General features: G+C 52.0%; 11 protein-coding genes across 11 annotated transcripts; 6 read left to right on the top strand and 5 right to left on the bottom strand.

Annotated features, from left to right (window-relative positions):
- Nucleotides 1–33: 33 nt before the first annotated feature.
- On the bottom strand, nt 34–1635 carry FIBRA_02937 (uncharacterized protein; the record flags this gene model as incomplete). The annotated part of the gene is made up of 8 exons (XM_012324784.1): nt 34–73; nt 127–225; nt 284–359; nt 416–681; nt 736–955; nt 1014–1115; nt 1165–1419; nt 1470–1635. 8 exons carry the CDS (start codon nt 1633–1635, stop codon nt 34–36), a joined length of 1224 nt encoding a protein of 407 aa, XP_012180174.1.
- A 60-nt stretch (nt 1636–1695) lies between these two features.
- On the top strand, nt 1696–2958 carry FIBRA_02936 (uncharacterized protein; the record flags this gene model as incomplete). The annotated part of the gene is made up of 3 exons (XM_012324783.1): nt 1696–2378; nt 2430–2699; nt 2757–2958. The coding sequence occupies 3 exons, from the start codon at nt 1696–1698 to the stop codon at nt 2956–2958; spliced, it is 1155 nt and encodes a 384-aa protein (XP_012180173.1).
- Nucleotides 2959–3386: 428 nt separating this feature from the next.
- FIBRA_02935 (uncharacterized protein) lies at nt 3387–4711 on the top strand (the record flags this gene model as incomplete). The annotated part of the gene is made up of 2 exons (XM_012324782.1): nt 3387–3741; nt 3804–4711. 2 exons carry the CDS (start codon nt 3387–3389, stop codon nt 4709–4711), a joined length of 1263 nt encoding a protein of 420 aa, XP_012180172.1.
- An 812-nt stretch (nt 4712–5523) lies between these two features.
- On the bottom strand, nt 5524–7562 carry FIBRA_02934 (uncharacterized protein; the record flags this gene model as incomplete). Its single annotated transcript, XM_012324781.1, has 9 exons — nt 5524–5699; nt 5765–5845; nt 5906–5953; nt 6016–6159; nt 6223–6604; nt 6657–6728; nt 6789–6964; nt 7030–7337; nt 7408–7562. 9 exons carry the CDS (start codon nt 7560–7562, stop codon nt 5524–5526), a joined length of 1542 nt encoding a protein of 513 aa, XP_012180171.1.
- A 1561-nt stretch (nt 7563–9123) lies between these two features.
- On the top strand, nt 9124–9501 carry FIBRA_02933 (uncharacterized protein; the record flags this gene model as incomplete). The annotated part of the gene is made up of 3 exons (XM_012324780.1): nt 9124–9159; nt 9219–9307; nt 9366–9501. 3 exons carry the CDS (start codon nt 9124–9126, stop codon nt 9499–9501), a joined length of 261 nt encoding a protein of 86 aa, XP_012180170.1.
- Nucleotides 9502–9761: 260 nt separating this feature from the next.
- FIBRA_02932 (uncharacterized protein) lies at nt 9762–11296 on the bottom strand (the record flags this gene model as incomplete). The annotated part of the gene is made up of 6 exons (XM_012324779.1): nt 9762–10180; nt 10231–10345; nt 10404–10604; nt 10656–10766; nt 10826–10995; nt 11050–11296. 6 exons carry the CDS (start codon nt 11294–11296, stop codon nt 9762–9764), a joined length of 1263 nt encoding a protein of 420 aa, XP_012180169.1.
- A 336-nt stretch (nt 11297–11632) lies between these two features.
- FIBRA_02931 (uncharacterized protein) lies at nt 11633–13535 on the bottom strand (the record flags this gene model as incomplete). Its single annotated transcript, XM_012324778.1, has 11 exons — nt 11633–11686; nt 11749–12121; nt 12182–12342; nt 12394–12442; nt 12492–12501; nt 12553–12568; nt 12632–12913; nt 12960–13042; nt 13097–13204; nt 13262–13337; nt 13395–13535. 11 exons carry the CDS (start codon nt 13533–13535, stop codon nt 11633–11635), a joined length of 1353 nt encoding a protein of 450 aa, XP_012180168.1.
- A 507-nt stretch (nt 13536–14042) lies between these two features.
- FIBRA_02930 (uncharacterized protein) lies at nt 14043–15209 on the top strand (the record flags this gene model as incomplete). The annotated part of the gene is made up of 1 exon (XM_012324777.1): nt 14043–15209. One exon carries the CDS (start codon nt 14043–14045, stop codon nt 15207–15209), a length of 1167 nt encoding a protein of 388 aa, XP_012180167.1.
- Nucleotides 15210–15887: 678 nt separating this feature from the next.
- On the top strand, nt 15888–20898 carry FIBRA_02929 (uncharacterized protein; the record flags this gene model as incomplete). Its single annotated transcript, XM_012324776.1, has 4 exons — nt 15888–17611; nt 17667–17893; nt 17949–19142; nt 19997–20898. 4 exons carry the CDS (start codon nt 15888–15890, stop codon nt 20896–20898), a joined length of 4047 nt encoding a protein of 1348 aa, XP_012180166.1.
- Nucleotides 20899–20986: 88 nt separating this feature from the next.
- On the bottom strand, nt 20987–21792 carry FIBRA_02928 (uncharacterized protein; the record flags this gene model as incomplete). Its single annotated transcript, XM_012324775.1, has 5 exons — nt 20987–21006; nt 21092–21148; nt 21199–21334; nt 21392–21528; nt 21579–21792. 5 exons carry the CDS (start codon nt 21790–21792, stop codon nt 20987–20989), a joined length of 564 nt encoding a protein of 187 aa, XP_012180165.1.
- A 31-nt stretch (nt 21793–21823) lies between these two features.
- Nucleotides 21824–22435, top strand: FIBRA_02927 (uncharacterized protein; the record flags this gene model as incomplete). Its single annotated transcript, XM_012324774.1, has 2 exons — nt 21824–22125; nt 22171–22435. The coding sequence occupies 2 exons, from the start codon at nt 21824–21826 to the stop codon at nt 22433–22435; spliced, it is 567 nt and encodes a 188-aa protein (XP_012180164.1).
- Nucleotides 22436–25047: the final 2612 nt, after the last annotated feature.

Genomic DNA, 25047 nt, shown 5'->3' with positions numbered 1-25047 from the left:
ATACATAGCTAGAGACATTGATACATCGAGGAACTAGACTCTCCATGCCACATGGACTTCATCTGTGCGGAATCTGCAGGTACTATCCATGATTAAGTCGCTTTGGTCGACGCATTGATGACGTACCTCTGAGTGCAAGTGCTTTTTGAAAGCGGTGTCTGAAGACCCATCCGATAACTAAGAAGACCAGCTTGAGCAATCATGATACCGTTATCAATGCAGAATCTGCAGCGCCCATTCAGGTCTAATTGAGATAACACGGGAGAACACATTGGTGACCAACCTCTCGTCAGTAGCGAAGACCTGACCGCCACGCTCCTGGGCCATGACTCCCATCATTTCTTGTAAGCGTTCGTTGCCTGCGGTAGAATGGTAATTACACCAATTTCGTCATAATCGACGCAATCGCACTCACAGCCAACACCGCCTACAATCAGAACCTCTTTGCTACCAATATGCGCCATGGCTCGCTCTGTGATTTCTACAAGCATTGCGAAGACGGTCTCCTGTAGCGATAAACACAAGTCTTGTGGTGTTATGATATTGTCATCTTGATTATTCAAAGGCCCATTGGCTCGATATCGTTTGTCCATCGTATAGGCTTCTGTCGAGGTAAGGATACCCGACAAACTAACATCCATGCCTTTTGTCGCGTAGGGTAGCGGCAGCAATCGCCTTCCCCTTTCCAATAATTTAGCCAAATTAATATTTCCGCGGCTGCATTGAGTCGCTTACTTCTTTGCTTCCTGCTCGATATTGTAGCCCGGGGCCGGATCATTGCTGAGGTTGATGACTCTTGCGAATCGATCTAGACAGTTTCCTACGGCGATGTCGAGTGTTTCGCCAAATATCCGATAGCATTGTTGTGAGTACGCAATAACCTGTGTGTTACCGCCCGACACATAGAGCACTACTGGGTTCTGCGCCCCAGTAATTTGACGGCCCATTTCTATATCTGAGGAGGTAATACGAGGAAGTTCGCTGACGTTCAAAGCTCGCCGGATAGCGCTTACGTCCAACACAGTGGTTCACACCGACTAAAGGCTTGTTGTAGAGGAGAGACAATGTCCGTGCAACGAGGGCAACAGACACCAATGGTGCACCCATTCCCGGACCTAAACGGCTACAGTGTCGTACAGAATGATGTTGCATCCTAAAGCGCACCTTTAGTGTAGCAGATACAGTCGATGTTGTGCAACGACACCTCGGCCTTCTTCACCGCATCATTGATCACCGATAGGGCCCACTCACGGTGATGTTGTGCCGTGTCTCTTGGAAGAAAGCCTTCTCCAGGAGGCGTAATATAAGTGTGCCTGACATTAGACAGTACTGTAGTCGATCCATCCGTTCCATGGCAAATGATGCCTGCTCCGAGCTTGTTAGCGGAGCCCTCCAAGCCGAGCGCAATGTAGGGTTTCTCTGAAGAATAAGTTCTAGACTTATTTCTGGAAGGATTGCAGGTCTCGTACCAGGTAACTTAAGAGGTGAACGTCTCTTGACCCCTGGCATCGTATTTCCAGTGGCGCTGCAGTCAGAAACAGCAGTGGTAGACGCTCGATCACTGCACTCGAGCACCGCGCACACGTGACCCATGTCGCGGACGTCTAGATCTGAGATCAGATATTGTAGAGTCATGTCGAGTCTGCCGTGCGCAAAAACTTCTCTGCTCTGCTCTCATTCACCACTTTCAAAGAGATGTCTCGCCAACCGCTCTGGCTACGCTGTGAAAAGAAGGAGTTTGAGCGCCGAGCCGCTCTGACCCCAACCACTGCTAAGAAGCTCATCGATGCGGGGTTTGACATCTACGTCGAGCGCGACGAGCAAAGGATCTTTGACGATTTAGAATACGAAGCGTGGGTACTTTCTCCAGCTACCTTGCAGATACCAACCCACATTTGCAGCGTTGGATGCAAGCTCGAAGAAAATAATTCATGGCCCAATGCCCCTGCACACATCCCAATAATCGGATTGAAGGAGCTCCCTGTATCTGAGGACCCTCTCCCCCACACTCACATTCAATTCGCCCATTGCTACAAGCGTCAAGCAGGCTGGTCGTCTGTCCTTGCCCGTTTCTATAAGGGAAAGGGCAATCTCTACGATCTCGAGTTTCTGACGGACGCAAGCGGTCGTCGAGTAGCTGCCTTCGGCTACCATGCCGGATTCGCAGGTGCCGCCGCAGGAGCATTGGCATGTGCGTCACAAAAGAATGGAGAGCCGCTTGGCTATCTAGAGCCCTACGAGAACGAGCATGCGATGGTTGAGGCCGTGAAGAAATCTCTCGGTGGGAGCGGTAAGGGCTTAAAGGCTCTTGTTATTGGCGCGTTGGGACGATGTGGCCGGGGAGCGGTCGATCTCTTTAGAAAGATCGGCCTAAACGAGTGTGTATCTTGCATTCAATCTTGTTCCACTATTGACCCACAGGTTTGCAGAGATGATATCCTGAAGTGGGATATGGCTGAGACAGAGAAAGGTGGTCCCTTCCAGGAAATCCTAGACGTTGACATCTTCGTGAACTGCATTTATCTGAGCTCGCCGATACCACACTTCCTCACGTACGAGCAACTACGCTCGGCGGGCGTAGGTCGCCGTTTGTCAGTGGTTGTCGATGTCAGCTGTGACACCACGAACCCGCACAATCCCATCCCAATCTATAGCATCAATACCACATTCTCCGAACCTACAGTAGCAGTTGACGTTGGGTCAGTCCACATTCACGCATGAGCTGGCTTATCGCTCACCGCACTCGTTCAATCTAGCCCTAACAACCCTCCGTTGTCGGTGATCTCAATTGACCATCTGCCAACGTTGCTACCCCGGGAGGCATCGGAGCAATTCAGTTCAGACCTGCTGCCCTCGCTCTTGCAGCTACCAAGTCGACAAACGGCCTCAGTCTGGGTCAATGCTGAGAAGCTTTTCCAGCAGAAGTTGGCGGAGGCAGTCCAGGCGGAGGGTTTGTGATGGAAAGGAGACGTGGTCGTAGGATCTAGAAGTTATAGGGTGCCATGTGTGTATTGAGTTCAAATAAGACGGCTTCGTTGCGACCGTCACGACGAAAACGCACGGATTGTATCATGGCGGGAGCGTGTTTAGAAGGAGTTGTTCCAGTGATGCAGACGTGGCAGTTGCCATGGCGGAGAAACAAGGCGGTGTGCGAACTGGGGTTATCGACCCAGCCACCTGCGCAGGCTGGAATTTCCCTTCATCTCGTCTGCGCTTTCCTTTGGTCTTCTCTCTTTCTCTCCCTACCTCCTCTCACTTGGGCCCGGCCGTCTCTCCGGTGCGAACGCTGCGCATATTGCACTGGTGCTGGTCGCCTCTCTTTCAAGAATCTTAATCAACCCATTGTCTTCTCTTCGTCCTTGTCGTTCATTGCTTCGTCCCTAGCCATGCCTCTCGCCATTTCCCCCGTTCCCGAGATTTCTATCTCCCTTGCTTCTCCTGAGGAGCCTTCGTATGAGCCGTTCTCCCCGTTCTCCCTTGACTTTAGTGCCAAGGCCCAGGTCATCGTTGACGATGATAGCAGCTGGCGTGCGACCCTCCTGTCGCCGCCTCCCATTCATTCGCCGCGACGCCTCTCCCCCCTTCGTCCGGTAGAGTCGCCTATCAAAGGCCAGGGTCTTGAGCGAGATCGTTTCGAAGCTCTGCTCAAGGCTTCCAGAGAGAGGAACACTGCTCTTGGCACTAAGAGATCGGTGGATCTCCGCAAAGAGATTGCTCTCAAGGCTCACAAGAGCAAGCAAGGTATGTTCCTAGCCCTGCTTCATGTATGACTAGTAGTGACAGTTGTCGCTATCTTTCGCTAGTTGAGCGTCGTGCTTTGTTCCTATCGAAGGTGCAAGCCCCACCCTCTCCCACCGCTACCTTGACTCCTAAGACACCTCCGGAGTCTCCGGCCATCTTCCACTACACTTTGCCTTCTCCCGGACTTGAATCACCCATTGAGGTATTCGAGTCCTTAGCACAGGGCAAGGGTAGTGCCCCGATGCGGAAACCTTGGGTTGAGCAGGTGGATTTCCGCATTCCCGGGCAGCATACCTATGTCCCGTCACTTAGGACCGCCCCCGTAGTCAGCAAGCGAAAGCCACTGCCCTCCCTTGATCAGATAACTGCTCGTCTGAGCTCTCATGTCTCGGGAGCCGGTCAAAACAATCGCGCGCAATCCCGTCCGCGTTTGCCAGCCTTCCTGCAACTGGGTGGACGCTCGTCAAGCGGCACAGCGGCAGCACAGCCCGTACAAGAGGTTACCAGCCCTGCTATACGCAGTGCCAGGCCCGCACCGCCGACACCCGTAGGCCGTCTTCAATTCCCCATCAGGTCCGTGTCACCCGCAGAATCTCCGAAGGTGGCCGCTTGCGAGCCTGAGCCTTGCCTGCCACCGTCTCCTACCCTCGCTTCGCCTCCCAAGCTGCAAATAACTACAACCGTTGTGCCTCGGACGTCTTCTGTCTCTCCGACCGAATTATCGGAGTCAAATTTGCTTGCCTTCAATTCAGGCCCCGGCTCGCGTGAGGTATCTGCGCGGCAGATGCTCACCAGGCTCAAACGTCGCACCTTACCTCCCGTCCCAGCCCACTCAGAGAGCGCCAGTCCCTCGGCGGAGAATGAAGAACAGGAGAGGAAGATGCGCAGACGCAGCGCTCCTCCTGAGCTTCCTGAACGGAAACGATCTGGGTTCTCGCACCCCATCCTCGAGTTGCCAGGAGCCTTCTGAACCAACCGTAACTGAATGTCCACTGGATCATGTGTTCTTGTTCTCCTTTTGTCGGTTCATATATAGCAATGGACACTTTGCGTGGATATTCACGTACTTCACATTTGGACATCGGGTTTTTCGCTTCTTTAGGCATTGTTCCGAACCCCAGTTTTCGGGACGTTATTGTCGGAGGCTACACAGGGGTGCAGGTGTATTTATCATCGGTGCGGTGCACGAAGGAGATGGGTGGATTTCATCTCGTTTAGGCGACTTTTTCGTAGATTTTGAAGAGTAGGCTGTGCCTCTCGCTGATTTTGTGGTGTTTCGGCCAGCCGTCCTTGTCCGCTGTATCATTATCGTTGATGCAATGTCAATACAGATAGGAGGGCTGTGCCCTATGATAGAAAATTATAGGATTTGAACTGTCGGATGTATTGGTGTCAATCCATGAAAATGCGAATCATCACAAGATATTGCGAACGGACCTGACCGTCCCGCAGCTTAAGGGAAAAAGTGATATTATAGATCATCAGGGTTAGCAAGAAGTAAATGTATTTTATTGCATTCCTATGGCATCAAATTGTTTCACTGTTCAAATTCCTATCCCAAGTCAAGAACACAGAGATTATCATGGACAAAGTACATGTGCGGAGACGGACTCGGAGAGGAAAGCATTGTATGGAACTCTGTGGTGTTATAGATAATGCGACGCATATCCTAGCGAAAAAAAAAAATAAAGCAGAAGTGATCGTGACTGTCACGATCAGGGCCAGAACAAAATCTCTCCAGATTTGTTCTAATAGATTACGACTTTGCCCAGATTGCACAAGCTATTTCCATGACTGTACCTGTTGCAGGCGGCCAGTGGTACTTGCTCCAGACCCGCTAGGGGGCTGATGTTGAGGGACATACTGGTATTGACCATCGCTCGCCGCATTGGGATCTGGCTCTGGTTCCGGGGTTGGATCTTTCCCTCTCAGGCGCGAGAGAACTCGCAGGCGGCGATCTGAGGATGTTAAATATAGCGAGATCATTATTTTAACGGGTGGGGGCGCGTGAAGCTAGACGCACTGTATTCGAGCCGGACATGCTCGTCCCCTTCCTGATCCGAATCGTCCAGCGGGTCTGCGGTGGTAGCAACATGCCATGCTTCTGAAAAATTCAACGACGCGATCAATATCGGTCTTCAAATCTGTGCGAACAATCGCTCACGTTCCAGCATGCTACGTTCATGCTCTTGACCGGCGCCAGTGGCGTCGCCTATAAAAGGTATGAAGGGTCGGCAAATTGGAATATCATTTGTAATTACGAATCCGACTCACCTTTGTAGACGGGCGGTCTTACACGGGGATGCGGCTCGGTCATTCCACGCGGAGGATCATGGGATAGCGAGGAACCGCGGCTGCCGCCAGGGGTTGAGGCGGGGTGTCGTTGAGACCACGTTGGACGCCTCATAGGGTCTTGCACTGTGAGCCGAAGAATCACAATATCAGCGCCCAGATCATATGCTGGAGACAGACCGCACTGACATGCGTACGTAGGCACGGTCGAAGTGGGTGGAGGTGGAAGTGGAGGGTTCTGCTGTCTTTTTTTGTCCATCTCCATCTCATCAACAAGTTCCTTGAGAAATTTGCTCCTCTGCCCGCTCATACGCCTTCCCCATTCGATTTCGTCTATGGGGTCCACGTTCTCCTGTTGCATTTCCTCGCGGCTGAGATTGCGCATACGGGGAACCTTGCCAAGATTCGCACGAGAATAATCGTCGTCGAACGGATTCGGCTTATCTGGACCTTGTAGATAATGGAACATAAGCCAAAGGAATGCCCTGGCACGAGAGGCAGATGACAGATTGACAGGAAGGAAGAGGTCGAGGAATTCAAGAGGAGCGTCAAAGTGGTCATGCGCTACTTGCTGCAATCCAGCGGTTAGCTCCGCCAGCCGAATAGATGCGTGGTCAACCAACCTGTGTATGGTTGGAGTTGGACAACACAAAGATTAGGTTCACGACGCTAGTGGGAGGAACTTGTCCGGATCGCTGCATTGATCGGGGTGATCAGCAACGTCACCAGACGCTCACAAGACCAGCTCGTCATACCGCTTTTTCTAGGATTTCATGAGGGGAACCAGGGGCGGGTGTCTTGAATTCAAAAGGAAGAAGGGCAGCCTTGAGACAATTCTTGATGCGGGGAGCATCTTGTAGATTTCCATCGGTCTTTTGCAAGGAAGGGACCGGGTGATAGCTCCGCAGCGCGGTTTTCATTTCCGGAAAGACTGATTGTGAGACAGTGGGTCAACTTTGGCGTGACACTGCGAGGAAAGGGGACACCGGAACGTACAGGCCATGGTGGTGTTTATGCGACCGACGTTGGTGAGAAGAGAAATTTTTGCAAACTCGATGGCAAAGGCGGGCGTCTCTACCATTTTGTCCTTGAGGACTTTGGAGCACTTGCTGGAGTTGTAGAGAGCATTGACGTAGAGGTCGCAGAAGTTGACGAGGGGCTTCCCCGGCGCTAGAAAGTCGACAAAAGCCACGGTGCGATCGGCAAAGATATAATAGAGAAGATCATATTGGAGGTCTTCTCGAGTGAGCGGCTCCGCGTCGCCACGCTTGATGGGGAGGGTCTTGCGGCCTAGATATTGGGGACTGGGGGTGAATGTGAATGTGAATGGAGACGGGGGAGGAGGGGAGGGGAGGGGAGGAGAGGGGTGCTCACGGGGTGGTGACCTGCTGGGGGTTCCAGTTCTGGACGGAGGGGAGGGCAGAGAGACGGTCTGTAGAGCTGGATGACGCCATGAAGAGGAGAAGAGCAGGATGCACGAGGCGGTACTGACCCTCTGAGCACGAGGCGACGGTGTGTTCGCCGTCCATGCTTTATATCGCAGGAGGGGACGAGATCTGGGAACTCGCAGAAATCTCACGTGTGTGGTGGGGGGAGGATTCTTTGTCCGATATTCATCAGCTTCACAGACGATCGATGGGTGGGCAGACGAGGAGAGAAAAGACGCAAAAAGAACAGGGACGGGACGGAGCGGCGAGGAGGAGGCTTGCGGGGACAGACGCGAGGGGCGACGAGGACGAGGGGAGAGACAAGGGCAGGGTGGACATGGCAACGGCGACAGGGAGCTATGGACCCATACCGAAAAATGGGCCGCGCGGGGAGGGCAGGGCGGCAGTGGCTGAGAGGGCAACAGACGCCGGGGGGGGATCTCACAGGCTGATCTCCGCAGCCACGCTGCCCGCTGACCTTCGCGGATGCAAATTCCCTCTCGCGCGCTCTATCTGCGCCTCTCCGCCCCGCTATTGTCCCCTCCTCCCCGCTCGCGTCGAGACCCCTCCGCGTTCCAGACATCCAAGCCCACTGCGCCTTCCTCCCGCCAGAATCCCACAACGCACCCGCTTACCCTGCTCCTTCCTGCCCATTCCAGCACGGTGACACTTTCAGCCCTTGCCCATCACGATGCTGACTGATCGTATGTGGTTTTAGGTTCATGTCTCCCGAGACTCTGTCCCCATCTTCCTCCTCCTCCTGCTCTTCCTCCTCCTCCTGCGCCTCATCCAGCCGACGGTCAGGATATCTCCATTTTTCTTCTCCATGCCTCACTGGTCAGATACCAGCCTCTTTCTCCCGCCTGGATTTTAAATTAGATGCGGTTCGGGACAACGCACCGCCGCGTTCGCGGTGATCCCCCCTCCTTCGGCAACGAGTTTCAAGTCCACAAGCCTCCACCCCGGTACAAGGGACGTACGTCAAACATAGATGCCGAGACGGTCACCATCCCAGGCTAGACTGCGATTGTCCAACCTTCTCTTGCTTATCGGATATTTCTCAGGATAGCTCTCTGCGCCTTCCGCCTTTAGCGTCGTTGGGCGGCAGCGTGGATATTAAATCATGAGTTCATGTCACAACGCAATTACAACTACGAGATGTACAGCTCCAGCGGGTCGTCAAGAATAGACACAATTGTGATAGAGTCGCTGTGTGGATCCGTCCGGTGCACCTTGCCGTCCGGAATATTCCTCCCTTAGCTACGTATTAACAGAACTCGGGCTGGACCATCAGAAATCCGCACAATACTATGAGCCAACCCAGCGCGTACAATCACTGCTATTTCAGGCTTGTTGTCCCGAGGTTGTCCCTTCACGTTGCCATTCCGCATCAACAGCTCATCTGTCCATGCCTTCCAATATTTTGCAAGTGCTGCAGAGAGGCATTTGCAAATCGTGCATTTCAGTGGCATCATCATCCATCGTGAATCGTTCTTAATACATCACATGACCGCGATCGGTTTACGTACACAACTCGTGTCAATTCATGTGCGCCGAACGAAAACTCCTCGCTGAGTTGCTCGCTGTGCCGCCTGCCAGCCGCTATTTTGCCAGCAAGTATATCCGTCCCAGGTTGCTCTTCGTACCCGTTCAATCGACTGCCATGGCTGATAACATGAAATTCGACGAGTCCACTCAGGTGTGTTCACGCAGCTTTCCGACGCACCGTTCGCCAGCTAAAGTTAGCTACGTGTATAGAAAGAGCTTGCCAAATTCGTGGAAACCGAGCAAGCACAAGCACGCTTGCACTCGACCATCCATATGATGACAGGCATGTGTTGGGACAAGTGCGTATTGTCCATACCTCATCTTGCTCCGCTCGCTGACCTTCCATACCCGTCCTAGATGTGTGACCGGAACCCCATCCACCCGTTTCTCCCGAAGTGAAGAGAGCTGTCTCGCGAACTGCGTTGACCGTTTCCTGGATACAAGTCTATTCATGGTCAAGAAGATTGAGGAACAGCGGTCGCAATTAGCATAAGTAGTACCTTATCCATCACTGGACGCAACATTTGCCCTCCGGCCGCACAACTCATTTTGCTTCCGACGATTGCCGCATGTGCCACTCCGACTTTTGTTGTACCTAATCACCACGGTAGCATCTACATTACAACAAGATCTTTATCCTAGATTGCACAAACAATAAGATCGGCAGTGTAAGATCAATACAACATTGCTGGGCAACGGCCTATGCAAAGAACAATGAGCCACCGTCGATCAAGCCCGGTCCATCAAATTCGATCAAATAAGTCTCCACCATGCCCAAAAGACCACTACTGGCATGAAGAGGCCCAACGCATCAAACAAGTCGCGCCTGCGCCTCAATATGAGTGGAACGTTGAGCTGCAACTCTTTCGTGCCCACAAAAGAGCCCGTGTCGAGATACTGGGACAGCAACCTGTCCTTCTCGCGCCACAGATTTCGCAGCCATAGATCGAATCTGTCTCGCTCAGCCTCAGGGATTTCTACTTCTAGTGTGTGTTCTCCGGGGGATGAAGTAGGGAGTGCATTGGGGTTGCTAGCCGATAGGTCGCCTATAGGCACCTCCCGTGCCACATCAAAGCACCGTATGTGCATATGAATGGTGGGAGGAGGTACGCCGTCGAGGAATATTGAGCGTAATGTGTAGTAGGATTGACCGTATCCAAACGGTGGGATGCCTACATGAATCATGAGCATGGTTCCCCACCCGTTCTTGATAGCTACTTACCTGGGTATGCCATCGTAATGTCAATTAGCCGTAGAGTGGGTACACGAGGTGAGAGGGAACGCAGGGAATAGTGGAGTCCTGTTGAGCGAGGAAGAAGTGTGTGCATCATGTCCGGCTTGCGGTAACACGTTGCTTTAGCGAATCGTATCATCCTACTTAGAAAAACAACGTACAATCCCCATCTTGTCCGCGAACTTCTTGCTTAAAGGTCTTGTATCTTTACTTACCAGAGTGCCTTCAGGATATAGGATGAACATCAGCGGGACATCCCGCTTCTCTGCCTGACGTCCCAGCCAAGACAGACTGTTGGACAGGTGGAGACGATCCGACGCCCATGACCGCTTGAGGAAGACGAATTTAAATAATTGCATGCCCTAATGAGACATGAGACAAGCGTCAGATATTGTAGAATATGCAGAGCTTACCCAACCGATGATTGGTATCCACTTCAAACTATCTTTGAGTACAATATACACATCTTTATGGGTCCCCATGAAGTACGCCAGCGACCAGTCATACCACCAGTCCGCGTACACCTGGGCGAACGCATGCGAAATCGGCCTCAGCAGTCTCAGTGTTCGCGACCGTAACGCACCTGATGGTTCGCTATGAGCACAGCCCTTTGGGGAAGATGTAGTCCCACAACCCGGCCTCCCTTGCCTCGTTCGACAAGCGCGTCAATTTCCTCGTCTGTAAGTCGGCCTTGTCCCTCCTTCTCGAACGTGATCATCAGCTTGGTCGGGGCAAACAATTGGCTCATCAAAACTGTCGCAGAATATATCGGTAAGGTCGAATGCGCTGTCACGCGACGGTACTCACCGATAAGTGCACCGAAAGCTCCCTTGCTGCATCGGATGCCCTCAAAGTACACGGCGTCGGCCCAGGCAAACGGGAAGAGCTTCAGCGGTAGCAAGAAGACGAATTGCGAGGCATTGATTACTACACATGCGAAGAGAAACACGACCAAGAAGAGAGCGCCCCAGACTGTCTGTAGCCAAGAATGTCGGGGCCGCTGGCGGATCTCGAGATTGTGGAGTCCAGGCTGGTGTTGTCGTCTGGTAGTCATGTCAGGTTAGTATTACAGTATGTACGCTCGTGAAGTCGGTGGACTCTACCAGCGGTAGATCCGACGTTGAGAGAGAGGCTTACCAGCGGGAACGAACGGTGGCAATGAAGCGGACGCGTTGCGCTGCGGCTCGGCTCTCCCGGGCCCGGGGCGGCTTCGGGGCAAAGCCCTGCAAAGCGGCCTCGCTCGACTGACCGCCGGGACAAACATAAACAACCTCCAGGCAATTGATCATCCATTTCGTATTTAGCTACACATCATGCGGTCTAGTCTCAGAAGTAGCGGTTTATCTACGCGAGCCACGTCTATCTACCATAGGCCGGATACCGAACTGCCCTAGCAAGCAAACGGCTTGCCGACAGCTCCGCTAGCGTATGCCTCCACAATCAACTTCAGATGAGTCGAGATCAAATCAATATACAGCCTTGAGCTTCGCCAGTTCACAAGCTCACCTTGATTGAAACATAGGTACCCGCGACACATATAAATGCGCCAGACAGGATGGTTAGAACAGCGAGTAGCGTACCCACCCATCTCCGTCGCAGTGCGGGCGCACCACCTTCGAGGTAGAAGGCATCGTACAGCCAAAAGAACCCCGCGATGCCGTATGTATACCATGAGGCGAAAACGGATGCAGAGATACCGACGAGATCAGAGAAAATCGGCACTGCGCCAGCGAAAATGAAGGCGAGACCCGTGCTCACGAAGCACAAAACAATCCAGGTCGACCACCCGAGCATAGTGTGAGAATAGAGGTGTCGCGAACGTCGGAAAATGCGGACGAAGACCAGCTTGGCGGCTGTGTGACAATACAGTCCCCCGGAGCTACGAGACAGTCTTGAGCAAGTGACCATATACATGTCAAGGGCAAATGATGATGCGCACATCAAGAAGTTGACCATACCAATGGCAAACGTAAGCTTGGACCAGACGGGAGACAACGATAATAAAGCCGGTGAATTGACTTCGCTGCCCAGGTAGACATAGATGACGACGCTGAATATCGCGTAAAATAATGTGGCGAAGACCTGCAGTGTCCAGGCAGCCTGGTAGAGTGTAGTCAGAAATGCGGTATGCATTGAAGCTCATAACAATACCTTCATTGCGTCCTGTGGCTGTTTCATCTCTGAGATTAAGATGAAAAACCTGCAAAAGAATTCAGAACAGCTGATGATGATGAGATGCCTTCACCTACATGAAATGTCCTGTAGTTCCATGTTAAGCTACACAAAACAGACTGCTCCTCACGAGCTCACCTGCATAGGCAAAAACCTATGGATATTTGGATATTTGATTGAATGTCATCAGCTAGACAAACATGGGTCACAGACGTACTGGGCCAGTAACGGCGAGAAAGGCATCATAGAAACTCGTTGGGACAGTTGCTGCAATGACGCGGTCGGGGACTTCGCTGACTTTGGCACCTACCATTGCAAGCAGTCCACACAGTGTAATGGACACGGTGCTGATGAAACCGAGCCAACTCAACCGATCCAGGGTGCGAGGCAAAGCAATAAAAAACGTTGCTGCAGAAAAAATGACCAGCAGTATCACCGCACAAAGACCATCATTAGATAGAGTGCTTAAAGCTAGCTGCCCCGACAGTAGCTCAGAGCCCTGATAGACGGTAAGTAATGGAAAGAATGGAAGATAAGACACGTACGGCACTGAAGATTGCAAAAATCACCGTTCCGATCGACAACACCTCTCGACCAATTGGACCAAACATGATGTAGCCGGCATCACCTGGTAGCGGAAGCGATGAGGCGGACGACTGAGTGCATCTTTATGGGCACTCACCCATAGTGTGCACGTAAGGATGATTGAGCTTGAAGTTAACTAATAGCTTGGCAGTGTAGAGCCCAAATATTCCGAGAAATATAGTCAAGACTAGGGACGGAACTATGCCTGTAGCAGCAATGAACATCAATTCAAGGTCACTGTGCCTCCGGTGCCCGCGCTCACCGACGGCTGCCATCGCATTCGGCAGAGACAACATCCCGTTGCTCACAATTTCAGCGATCATAAGGAAAGCTACGAACTACCAGGCACTAAGTCAATGATTTACTCAATCAAGAAACGGTGGAAACGAACACACCTGCCAGCTAAGAGTCTTGTACTGGATATCATGGTTATCCTCGGGACCAAAGACATCATCCGGTTGTTCGATCGCAGTATGCTTCGATTGAGTCTCTTCGAACGACTTGTCATAGTCCTTGACCTTCAAGTCGGACACCATCCCGAAGAACTGAAGAAGACGAGGAGAAATAACCGCGAAGATAAATGCCCAGCATGCTTATCGGGTATATAAAAGCTGGAGAAAGATTATCTCCACTAGGCCTCCACTGTGTGAATCACGGCCAAAGACATATCACGCACCAGCGCTGGTTCGTGATACGTGGTTTGAGGAGATAGCGACTTGTTTTCAATCGCCGCAAGGACCATCGTATGCAACAGTAGCGAAATGTGACCTTGCTTATGATCATTCTGCTTGCGATCAAAAGGTGAAGCTCCCGGAAGCAAAGGGGGAAAACAATTCCAGAATTAGCAATGGTCTATACAAGAATGACGCCACGCTCGGATTGGCCGCGGCTATCAAACTGCGATGTTCTGTGCGCTTAAAGAGCACACGCACTTAAATACTCTACTTACTATGATATTCAGTTAGCCACGGCCGTCCACGCTGCATCCGTCCTTCTGAGCCAACACGCCCTTTACTCCCGGTGCGTTCAAGCACTTGGCCTATATGCCTGTTGGATATCCTTGCCCTCGTCTTGTGGACGATCTAATTCCGTTCATCCTCGAAAGCGACAACCATTGGTGGAACCGAGATCTCAAGCGACTCGCGCTCATATCGCCAGCATGGCTTCTGTACGTCCGAAAGCGACTCTACGCACACCCTACCCTTCGGTCATACCGAGCTTGCATTCTACTCGCAAGATCTCTCACCGAGAACGTATGCCTGCTCCCGCTGTTACAAGGTATCGAACTTCGACCAGGAGCTGGCGGGACTGCAAGGGATGGGTTAACTGAGGAAGCCATGGCCGGTCTCAGATTCATGTTCACCTTGAGTGGTCTTCGCTCTCTGACGCTGGGAGGGGATTTGGCTGTTGGAGCTGAAAGGTTCCTCCACGCACTCAGCAACACGCAGTCCATCGTGCGCCTCTCCATTGACGGTGACCCCGTTGCCTGGAATCCCGAAAGTTCGCAGTGTACACTAGAACCGCCTTCCCTCGAATGGGACGAAGTATTTGCCGCAAAGTTCATGCGACTTCGCAGTCTCAGGCTGTCCAACCTCGAGCTATCCCTTTTTGAATCTGCGCCCTCTTGCCCTAGGCTCGCCGAGCTATCACTGCACAATGTACAAATTGTGCAGGGCGCATTGTCAGACCTCTGTCGTGATTCTGGTGATGCTCTGCGTACACTGAGCGTGACGAGCAGTCAGCCAGAATTAACCATAGGTGATGATGTAGGCGAGTTGCTCGATTCTTGCTCAAATATCGAGAACCTGCGTCTCGAAGTTTCAGAGGGGCCAGGTTCTGAGGTATTCCTTGGGGACGATTTTCCTGATTGTCCCGCCATCCGTCAACTGTGTCTATCAGGGCTTTCTGTCAACGCCCAAACGCTTGAATTCATCGGTCAGTCTTGCAAGAACATCGAGCTACTCGCTGTGTTGGGACGTCATGTTCGCATCACCCCCGATGATTGGATAACATTCCTCGCTTCTGCGGCTCTTCCTTCACTGCGAGAGCTCGCGACACCGTCCGGTACCGACCATCCCCCATTCACGTATTGGTCTAGGGCCATGCACGCACAGGTACAGCGGGCGTGTGGCTACCGGAAAGTCGCACTTTCATCCAGCGTTTGTCTGCTATGTGCGTGGTATTCGTCGTCATTAACCGCGTTTAATTGACATTGTTGACAGGAGCGTTCCCTCGCGCACTATTTGCGTCGTATATACATCTCTAGCTTCTGCTTTGGCCACGACCTTGTTTTCATTTGTATGCCGATTCATGATGTCGGCTGTCGCAGAACCACGGCAGTTCAGCACGTTCTGAGCCACTTCGGCGTCAGACATGTAAAGTTGATTTTGACTGATCCTTGCCCGTACTGATATAGTATCGTCGCAATGTAGTGGATCTGTAGGAGTAGCTCATTTTTTGCTTGGACATTTCCCGAATCTCGAATGTATGCATGTACTGATAGTTATACCCAGCAAATGTCATAACCCAGCTCATGACTCTACGAATGTTCGTGACAAAGCGAAGAGAATTTTGGGACAGAAATTTTCATGAGCTTCCCGGTCGCCTCGTGTGTCCTGTCTCCGATTCCAGAGGAACAAGAGACGCACGTGGAAAATAAGTAATTATCGGTTGAGCCGGGACTTCATCTCCATTTTTGGTGAAACCTCTTCGGTCCTCCGTTTCACGCTCCTCTTTGCCGCATCACAGCGCTCAGCGTCCCGTCGTCCTTGACGTGCACGGCGACGACGAAAACGACGAGCTCGACGTGTGCTGCTCACTTGCACCGTCTCGTCTGGCTCATTCCTTTGGTACCACATTCGCTTTGACAACTCTGACACATTCGCTTAATGGCTGCTGTTCTGTCTCGTTCCCCTGCCGACCTATCCTCCAGTCCGCCCTCGAGCTCTCGGGACCCTCCTCAGAGGCTGTCGAAAAAGTCGTCTTTCCTGTCGCTCCGACGAGATAGGAAATCTATCTCGTCCATTGATGCACCCATCATTGCACCGTCGCCCGCTCTTGGTCAGTCTTCCCGTCCTAATGACAGATCTTCCACGTCTCCGTCCGCATACCATGCTCTTCATGAATCGCCAGCACCATCGGCTCCTCGCAGGTCGAGTTCCAGAGTTCGTGCGCATGGCCGAAAGGCTTCCAAGAGTGTCAGCTCAACCCACGAACAACCGTCGTCTTCGAATTGTGCAAGCCGAGGCAAGGAACGACAACATCGCAACAGAGAGGGGCTACACGATACCGTCGAGCATGGTTCACAGCCATTTCCTACTATGGGCCACGAGAAGACGTTGTCCGGCAGCAGCCACACAACGACACGCTCTAGGCGCCGCTCGCACACAGGGCGATCCAAAACCCATGGCTCTTCGACGCCTCCCCATAACAGACCTTTCAATATTTCGCTCTTGGATTCGGCTTCGTCGGTATTGAGTCATTACGAAGATACCCCTCGGACTCCGGTAGACGAGCTTTCTTTTCGCGAGCCGGTTTTTTCTATGCCTGTTGTGGTCGCTGCGCCCGTGTCAGGAGTCGAGATGATGGACGCTTTGGTTGATGGCATGAATCATCGCTACGGCTCTGACGATCACTTCATGGGCATGGGCGGCATATCCGGCAGGATGAAGGTCTCAAAGTCTGGTTATCACCCTCTTTACCATCCTCCATTGCCCACTCCCCCTCCTGGTGTGGTGCTTGGGAAGGTCAGCCAGCGTCAGCAGCCTCCTCAATCGCGTGAGTCGGATGAAGATGATGACAAAACACAGGTCGTAGTGCCCCGGTGGTCGGAGCACAAGAGGCGCAACACTGGATCTTCTCGCAAGGCATCCACCAATTTCAATAGTCCTTCGCCATCACGTCCTCCTAGCAGTCATTCTGTGGACACACAAGTCGGGTCTTCAAGACATGTGGCGCCGTCCATTTCGGAGATCATACGCGCGCATGCACCTCCGTCTCAACAAGTACGTTCTCGAAAATCTTCGCTCGCACATAGTGCGGGTCATGGAACCCTACATGAGCACGTAGAGCCAGCACTTTCTCCGCCTGAGGAAGAAGGAGATTTGATTTCTCGATCCTCTGTGGACACGATTGCAGAGGAGGTTCAGCGAACGATCCGAAACCAAAACAGATCGTCTGTATCCCCGCGGCCACTTCATCTTTCGCGTTCTTTCCAGCGGACCCCTTCCGCGCTGTCTGAATCAACACGAACATTGTCCTCTCCTCGTTCCGAAGGCCGTCGCGAGTCATCGCTGTTCTCCTACTCTACGCAGTCAGATCACCCACATCTTCCTGCAGCTGACTTTGCGGGCCTCACAAAACTACCTACCAGTTCACCTTCTCAAACGATCGCTCAGTATCTCCGCTCCGCCCGATTGACAACTCTCCTTTCTCTTGTTCGCTCTCCACACGCTTCACGAGAACATCCACTGACTGTCAGCTTGTCTGACCTGGGCAGTCCCCATGGGTTTCCACTGGTTGTTTTCCTTGGGCTAGGTTGCGTGCGACACATTATGGGCTTATACGACGAAATGGCCGAATGCCTTGGTCTGAGGCTTATCACTATTGATCGGTAAGCTTGGTATATTCATCATTCGAAGGCGTCGACTCTGATGTTCTGCTGTCAGGTGGGGACTTGGGCGCACAGACATTCCGCGTTCAAAAGCAGCTAGAGGAATTCTAGAGTGGACTTCTGTCGTGGAGGAAGTACTCGACCAGCTTCACATCGACCAATGCAGTGTGATGGCCCATTCTGCAGGCGCACCCTATGCGCTTGCATTCGCCAACAGATTTCCAGAGCGCATACGAGGGGATGTTTGCTTGCTTGCTCCTTGGGTGGGAGGTGGTGAAGGAGGTGAGTCTCTATTATCCGATTTTGTGGGTTTATCCAAATAAATTTGTATGTTTAGCTGGCTACAAGTGGTTGAAATATGTTCCTAATGGCATTCTGAAGACCGCACAAGCTGCAGAATGGAAGGTGCAAGCGTGGATGATCGGTAAACCTCCTACGTTTGCTTTCGAAGGGATCGGTTACGATGCTACAACCTCATCTGCGTCATCTGTTACGCACGGTTCCAACGTGACATCGCCTCACGCGTCCTCGAAATCGCCGCCCACATCCACCCGAACGTCCACACATCTTCTAAGGGTGGACGAAGTTCAGCCTCGCCCAAGCATGTCCTCCGGTGTTTTCAGCGAATATGACGATCTACGTGACTTTGAAGGCCGGTTCGAGAGCATGAGCACATTGGAACGCAAAAGTTCCGGATCGGATCACGATCGCACCGTTACAATCACCAAGGTCGCTACACGCAAACCTTCACGAGGCTTCCTTGGGCGGCTGAAAAGTGGTCATACATGTCAGCCCCAGCTGCCACCTGAAGAGAAGTCTACGCTTCCCCGCACCGGGAAGAAGCTGAAGGTTCTGCGTTCGATGGGCTCCTTGAAGGGTCGTTCCAAACTTCCACCGGTAGAGGTACCTGCACGCCCCCCAGAAGTTCCACGTTTACCTGCGTCGATGGGCCCGGATATTGGTTTAGGTCTCGATCACCTCGACTTCACAGACACTGTAAGGATCAAGTCATCTTCGACGCCCCCCTTTTGTAGTGATTCAGGAGCAATGAAGGGCAAGGAGACGTCCCTGGAGACTGCAGACGAACAGCTGTTCTCCACTCGTGCGCACGGACGGCGATCCATATCGTTAGTGGCTCCTGAGCGACCGCGTCTATCAGATCCAACCCCACCCAATAGTCCACTACCTGACGATTCGTCACCGGCCAATTTCCAGGCAGCACTCGGCAATGCTCTTCTGGCTGCTTCTCATGCGGAATCATCTAAAGGGACCCATCGGGATTTACTCCAGATCTTGAACCATGATCGACAGCCATGGGGCTTCTCATATATAGCATACCCTCACACTGTACGTGTATGGTATGGGGACAGGGACGAACGGATTGCAGAGAATGCGGTACGATGGATGGAAAACACTATGGGACCCGATAAATGCCGTGTACAAGTTGTCCCAGGTGCTGATCATGCGCTCATGTATAGAAGTGGAGTAGTTGTAGACGTGCTCGAGAAGGTCTGCGAGTTTTGGCGCGAATGTGAGTCGAGAGCACATCTCGGATCTATTTAAAGTACTGATATGGCCCATCCAGATCAGTAGTATGACGCCTTTCATTCGTTCTGCACGATTCTGGCTCTTCGTGTCCTCCCCGCCATTTTCTTGTATACTTCTCGCTTGTTGCATTATATACCTTCGTCGCATATACCTCCCTTCACGTCCTACTATTTGTAGCCATCATCACCATTCATGTCTATTTCTGTTAATTTACAATTCTAGGTTGGATGTTTTCGGTGGGGTTTACCGTTTAGATGCCTTATTTCCTAATGGTGTACATGTAGGGCTCATCTCTAGTATCGTCGCTCACTCACAATTTTACATAAGGTACAGCCTACGGAGTAAATTAATTGTTCCTGTTCTTAGCTGCCATCGAGAAGGTTGAAACACACAATTCATTGGTGTATGTTTGGGGAAACCGACTAATAAAATGACAGCGCCTTCGACATATCCAGGCTACGGTTGTACGCAGAGCCTATGAAAGGCAGACAAGAGAGAACGCACCATTGGATTCAATTGATCAAGGGGGAAGAAGATTTCAACTGATTTTGTGAAGATCGGGGAGGTGCTAATGGCGCTGTTTGTCAAGTCGAGTCAAATGTCGCCATATTATGAACTAGAGTCTACGGTTCCCAGCACTGGCAGAAGGCTGTATGGGCGAGTCCAGACTTACACCCGCGTGAGCAATATTATGTTCGTACGGATTGCTAGGTCTTGGGGGCCCACTAGCTGGGCCAGCATACGGAAGATCAGACAAGCGCGTGCTTGCATTGAGGCGCGAGAAGTCTACGGGATCTTCAACGGGGCAGGGTGGGCTGATTTGTATTATGAAATCAGACTTGGGTTCTATGCCTTCAGCGTCGGTCCGCGAACGCTGTCTTCGTGCGCAAACCAGAACCGTCGAGACGATCGCGAGAACCGCAAGAAAGGCGATGGTAGAAGAGAGTGCTACAGCGAGGGCGACATGGGAGGAAATATCTGACGACGTAAACAGTGAGGACGAAGGCAGAGCCGATGTTGATGTAGTCGTGTGTACCGTGCCTGATGAGTACGAGGCTTGTAAAGGAGACGATGTAGAGCCGGACTGCGACGACGCGGATGTGGAGAATGTCCATGCAGCTGTAGAAGACCCTATTCGCGAAGTCGTCATTGTTTGCGACGGCACTGAAGCAGAAGCAGAAGTAGAGGAGGATGTGGAGAAGGCAGGCGTCGACATGGTTGAAGTAGGGGCTGGCGATAAATTCGGAGATCCTGGTGCTGCGAGCGACGGCGAGAAAAGGGGCGAATTCGAGATATTTTCAGCTGAAACTGTCGACACACTGGAAAATTTCTTCAACGTGGTCGCTGCGGAGGGCAATGATCGCGAAAACGCCGAAGTCCTAGCTGTAGTGCTGCCGAAACCTGTTGATATGGACCCCGTCCTAGTAACGAGACTGGGCAACGAAGTGTTTGGACTGCCAGAGAATGAAGTGCCGCGCGAATTGCCCGCAATTAAAGTTGACGTTCTAGGGGAGCGAGAAGCAAAAGAGGAAGAACCCGAGTCACTAGCTGAGATTGGTGAGGAGATTTCGGATGAAGTACTCGCAAATGTGGAAATTGCGCCTGCGCTATTGCTCCTCCGAATGCTCGAAATCCTAGGAAGGGAGGATGTCGGAGAAAGGGCCCAAGGTATGATAGGCGTGGCGGCAGACAAGTACGTGGAAAGCGTGGTGGAGGCAATTGGCCATGGTAATGGGTAAGGTGTACTATCACATCTTGAAGGACCGTATGGGACAGTAAAAATAGAGGAGTCTGAAGCACCAGGCTGCGATGAGCCGGCAGTGCTACCTAAGCTGTGAGCTTGACAGCTGAGTCCCGGAGCGACATCTGAGTACACCGAATTATCTATAAATTGATGATATCTCAGTGAAATCAGCGCGGTGAGGGACACACCAGAAGCTAGGGCCAACGAGGCCGTTGATAACTCATTGTCCCACTTCGAGATGACATCTGCGTCGTTTATAAGCAGGGATCCTGTCAGTTTAGAGATGGTATCATACCGTCTTCAAGAACGGTGACTATTGCTCCTGCAAACGTTATCTGGCCGGCATATCCAAAACGTGGGTCTCTGACATTCATTACGTCCAGGACGTGTGATCGTTCTGGATCAAGACCAGTAAAAGCCAAGAGAGTGACCTGAAATCGCTAGTCTGAGACCAACGGGCATTGCCTAAACTGAAGAACAGGGCATACTGGCGTATCGTTCTCGTGGGGATCAAATGCATCTACTCTCATAAATCGACCCCAAGGCTCCTCGCAATCGACACACGCAGCATACAGCGCTCCGTCGGGTTGTGTAAATCCAACATAATACACTGCGACCGTGCTCACTGCCAAAAACTCGTTTAAGGAAGCTTACAACATAAGCGCAATCACGCACCTGGTAGTACCAACTCGACCCAATCTCCATACCTGTCCGAGGAGACAACCTCACTAACATCTCCTTCTCGCAGTGCTGAGCTCCATCCAGCCGAGAAAAGGACAGAGGGGTTATCAGAGCCGATCGTCACGTTCTTCAAGACGCCTGCGCCTAGAGACGAAAGTGGAAGGAGCGTCACAAAGAAAAGATAACCCAGAAGCGATCCGGAGAGCATGGGAATATTCGTCATGGGCTACCGAATAGAGATGTCCAGCATCCTACTGGGAGAAGAACAGGGAGACAAGGTCAGGGCGTGGAGAGAACTGTTACACCTGTTCGAACTGTCGTCTGGGGACACACAACATGGCACTGCAACGAATCACGATGCCCTTGGCGTTCCACTTGCGACCATCATGAGATGTCAGCACTTGTCATCCAATCCTACCAGTGCTCGTCGTAGGCGACGCCATTGGGGCACCGCCCACATCTTGATCAGGGACAAGATCATTCAGCTTTCGAGCGCCAGTTGCATATTCGCGGATTCGAATGCACTGTGGGATGCATTCACGTAAGTGTACACAATCGTACATAGATGTCTCGCTTACGAGAATAGAGACATCGCGTGCAATGCCATGCAGCATGCGGATACCCTCTCGCGATCAAGTCATCCCACTATTCCGCCCGCTGTCATGAGTCACAACCCAAACGGGAAAGTGTATGAAGCGCTGTGGCCGAGGTCTGTTCAGGAATCTACCACGGCACCGTACACGCGCGACGACAAGATGCAACACTCACTCGAAGAGGTCAGGAGGTTTTCCACGAGCAGCGACGATGATACAATCGCCGCTCGTGCATGCATCGAACACGTCCTCAACTGATTTTTCCACAGGATAATGAATTCGCTGCAGGTGAGGAAGATCATCTTATCGGAGTGCAGCAGTAACTGTAGACGGTCAATAAAGAGGTCAGATATTCGACCAAGTATATACTAACCTGTACCACAGTTTGCTAGGAAGTCGATTTTGAAGACATTGTCAGATCCGAAGATTTCACGTTTGCGCTGGCCTCCACCTACGTCTACGAATCAGATGCAGCCCCGATTGCGGCGAGAGACAAATGCGAACCCCTCTCCTTCCTGATGTCAGTTGCTCAAGCATCGCTTAGATGGGAGCTGTGTCCCCAAATTACGATCATGGTCTTTCCGTCCTGACGAGGCTAGCTATCTTGGTGAGCATCCGCACAAAATGGTCGTCCTTGCGTATGCCACAATCACTGCATGAGCAGTTGTACTCATAAACCGGCATCAGAACATAAACGATAAGTTGCAACCCATCGCGTTTTCTGTAAGCATCGTGTGCTAGTATTCCTCAGCATCCTTCACAACCAGCGCATTTATCTCGACAACAGACTGTTCTTCGAAATGAAGACCATAATGGCCATCTGTTTGCTCTCTGATGTAGGTCCGATGATTGAGAAGCAGATTTGAGATCGGGGATGACTTCGTTGTGAGAACTGTTGGTAGGAGAATATACCGGGTCACTTACTGATTGATTAGGATAACAGCACGGCACTCACTCACCTTCGGGAGCCCAAACTGAGTCTCATACGCATGGCGAGTCGTTTTCCGGCCAAATTTCTCGAGGCAACTGTACCTAGTACGCAGTCAGTCGAGAATGAATAGTGCGGGAACAATTATTTCACCTTTCTTCGCGCCTGTTAGATCTACCTGCTCCAAAAACTGGATGATCTGGTCTGCTAATGATACAGAGTGTAGAGATCCATCCCATAGAAAGGGATATTGTCCAGAGGTCCTATGCCGCCTTCATGACTCAGTCGTGGTGGTCCCTGAGATACTGGATAAAGGACAGCATGACTTCATTCTTCCACATCCACTTGAGATACCTTAGCGCCCGCCAGGTAAGAACACTAGGGAGTGACTAGCAGCGAAAGACACACCTCTCAAATACACTCAATGCATCGCGGGCCGAATTAGCGATCCCCTTTCTGCTTTGGTCACTATGGATGAACCTGCTTGAATGGTAAGACGTGGAACGTGAGACCCAGAAAGCCGCTTCACTTATTGATGCGGAAGGCGTCCGGTCAGTAAGCTTCATTGGCTACGACAGTAAAGCCCTTCTCTTCGACCAAACGGTTGGTCAAGTTAACACGGTGGGCATAGAACTTGTATGCCTCGTGGGGCCCGTTGCCGATGAGGACAACCTGCGCGTTTTGTGTTGTAACTCGACACCATGACGCGGAAGATAGTGTTAAAAGCTGTGCAGATGAAAGAGAACGTGTAGAATGGGTTTGTGTAGGTCGACGGAAACCGGACACGCTAAACTTGAATAGAGCGAATGCTGTGGGCATTATGAATAATGCGGAGTGTGAGAAGTTCACACATTCCAACGCGTCCCTTTCAATGTGGAGGCTGCGCATGTACATCGTCGAGCGTGGTGAGAAGCATAGCAAGCAATGTGGGCGAGCGGGGGGCGGAAGACTCGAGAGGGGAGCGGGGTCACCGCCAGCGACATATAATTAAGTAACCTGGCGTATTCATTCGAATAGGCGCCGGCTACCTCCCAACGCAGTCTTTCCCCGAATTTATATCCTAAGAATACCATGTCTTATCGTATGCGACCGAGAGTGCATTGATCGAAAGACTTGTCCCGAGGACGAGTGTCTGAGATGACACGAGATCCGACATGTCCACGAAACATCCTGTCGGTCAGTCGGATGCAAGGGCAACCGAAAGAGAGGATACTGACCGCGGGTTAAGCCATGTGCGAATAGAAGATATTCGGAGGATACGAAAACAAAGGGGGATGCGGCTTTCTACGCAAGGCAAACAAGTTTGACGTTCCAGAACGTAGATGATGGCCTATTCGCCAGGAGCAAACGTGGAATGCTCAGTTGCGGGACTGGCCGTTCTCGCCTGCGCAGACGTCGATCTCCGATTGCAATGAAGAAAGCAAAAAAAACTTCTATGTGCTTTTGAGGCGTTAACAGGGGCGAAACTCGACTGAGAGACTTGTGCCGAACTTGTGAGCATGGTACGACAGGAGGCTCTGTCCCACTTCTCGGGTGTACCTATATCGTGCGCGTAAGAAAGAAACATGGACAATTGAAGCTGGGACATTCTCGTCAGCGGCTGTGGAACGCGTCTAGCCAGTGGGCTTCGACGGCATCGGCAATGGAGCCCTTCTCTTCGGGCGCGCGCCTACTCCTAACGGTTGGTACGCGGGGGCGACAAGCGCAAGCCTTGGCTCATGGGTTCCGCACGACGTCCGCGCTTGAAGGACAAGATTGGACGTGTCGCGGAACTTGAAGGTTTAGCGAGTGTGGGCCGATTGCCGATGGAGAGGAACGGAACGAGGGTGAGGGTGAGAGGAGAGACGGAGGAGGGGAGCACAGCGAGATGTGTGATGTCGGAAGACGGGTGGTGGGGGAGACGATGACGACGACGACGACGACGACGACGAGGGCGGGGGCG

The sequence above is a fragment of the Fibroporia radiculosa genome (assembly GCF_000313525.1).
Source record: "Fibroporia radiculosa TFFH 294 genomic supercontigs, scaffold1521, whole genome shotgun sequence".
NCBI lineage: Eukaryota > Fungi > Basidiomycota > Agaricomycetes > Polyporales > Fibroporiaceae > Fibroporia > Fibroporia radiculosa.
This window is presented reverse-complemented; position numbering and strand designations above follow the sequence as displayed.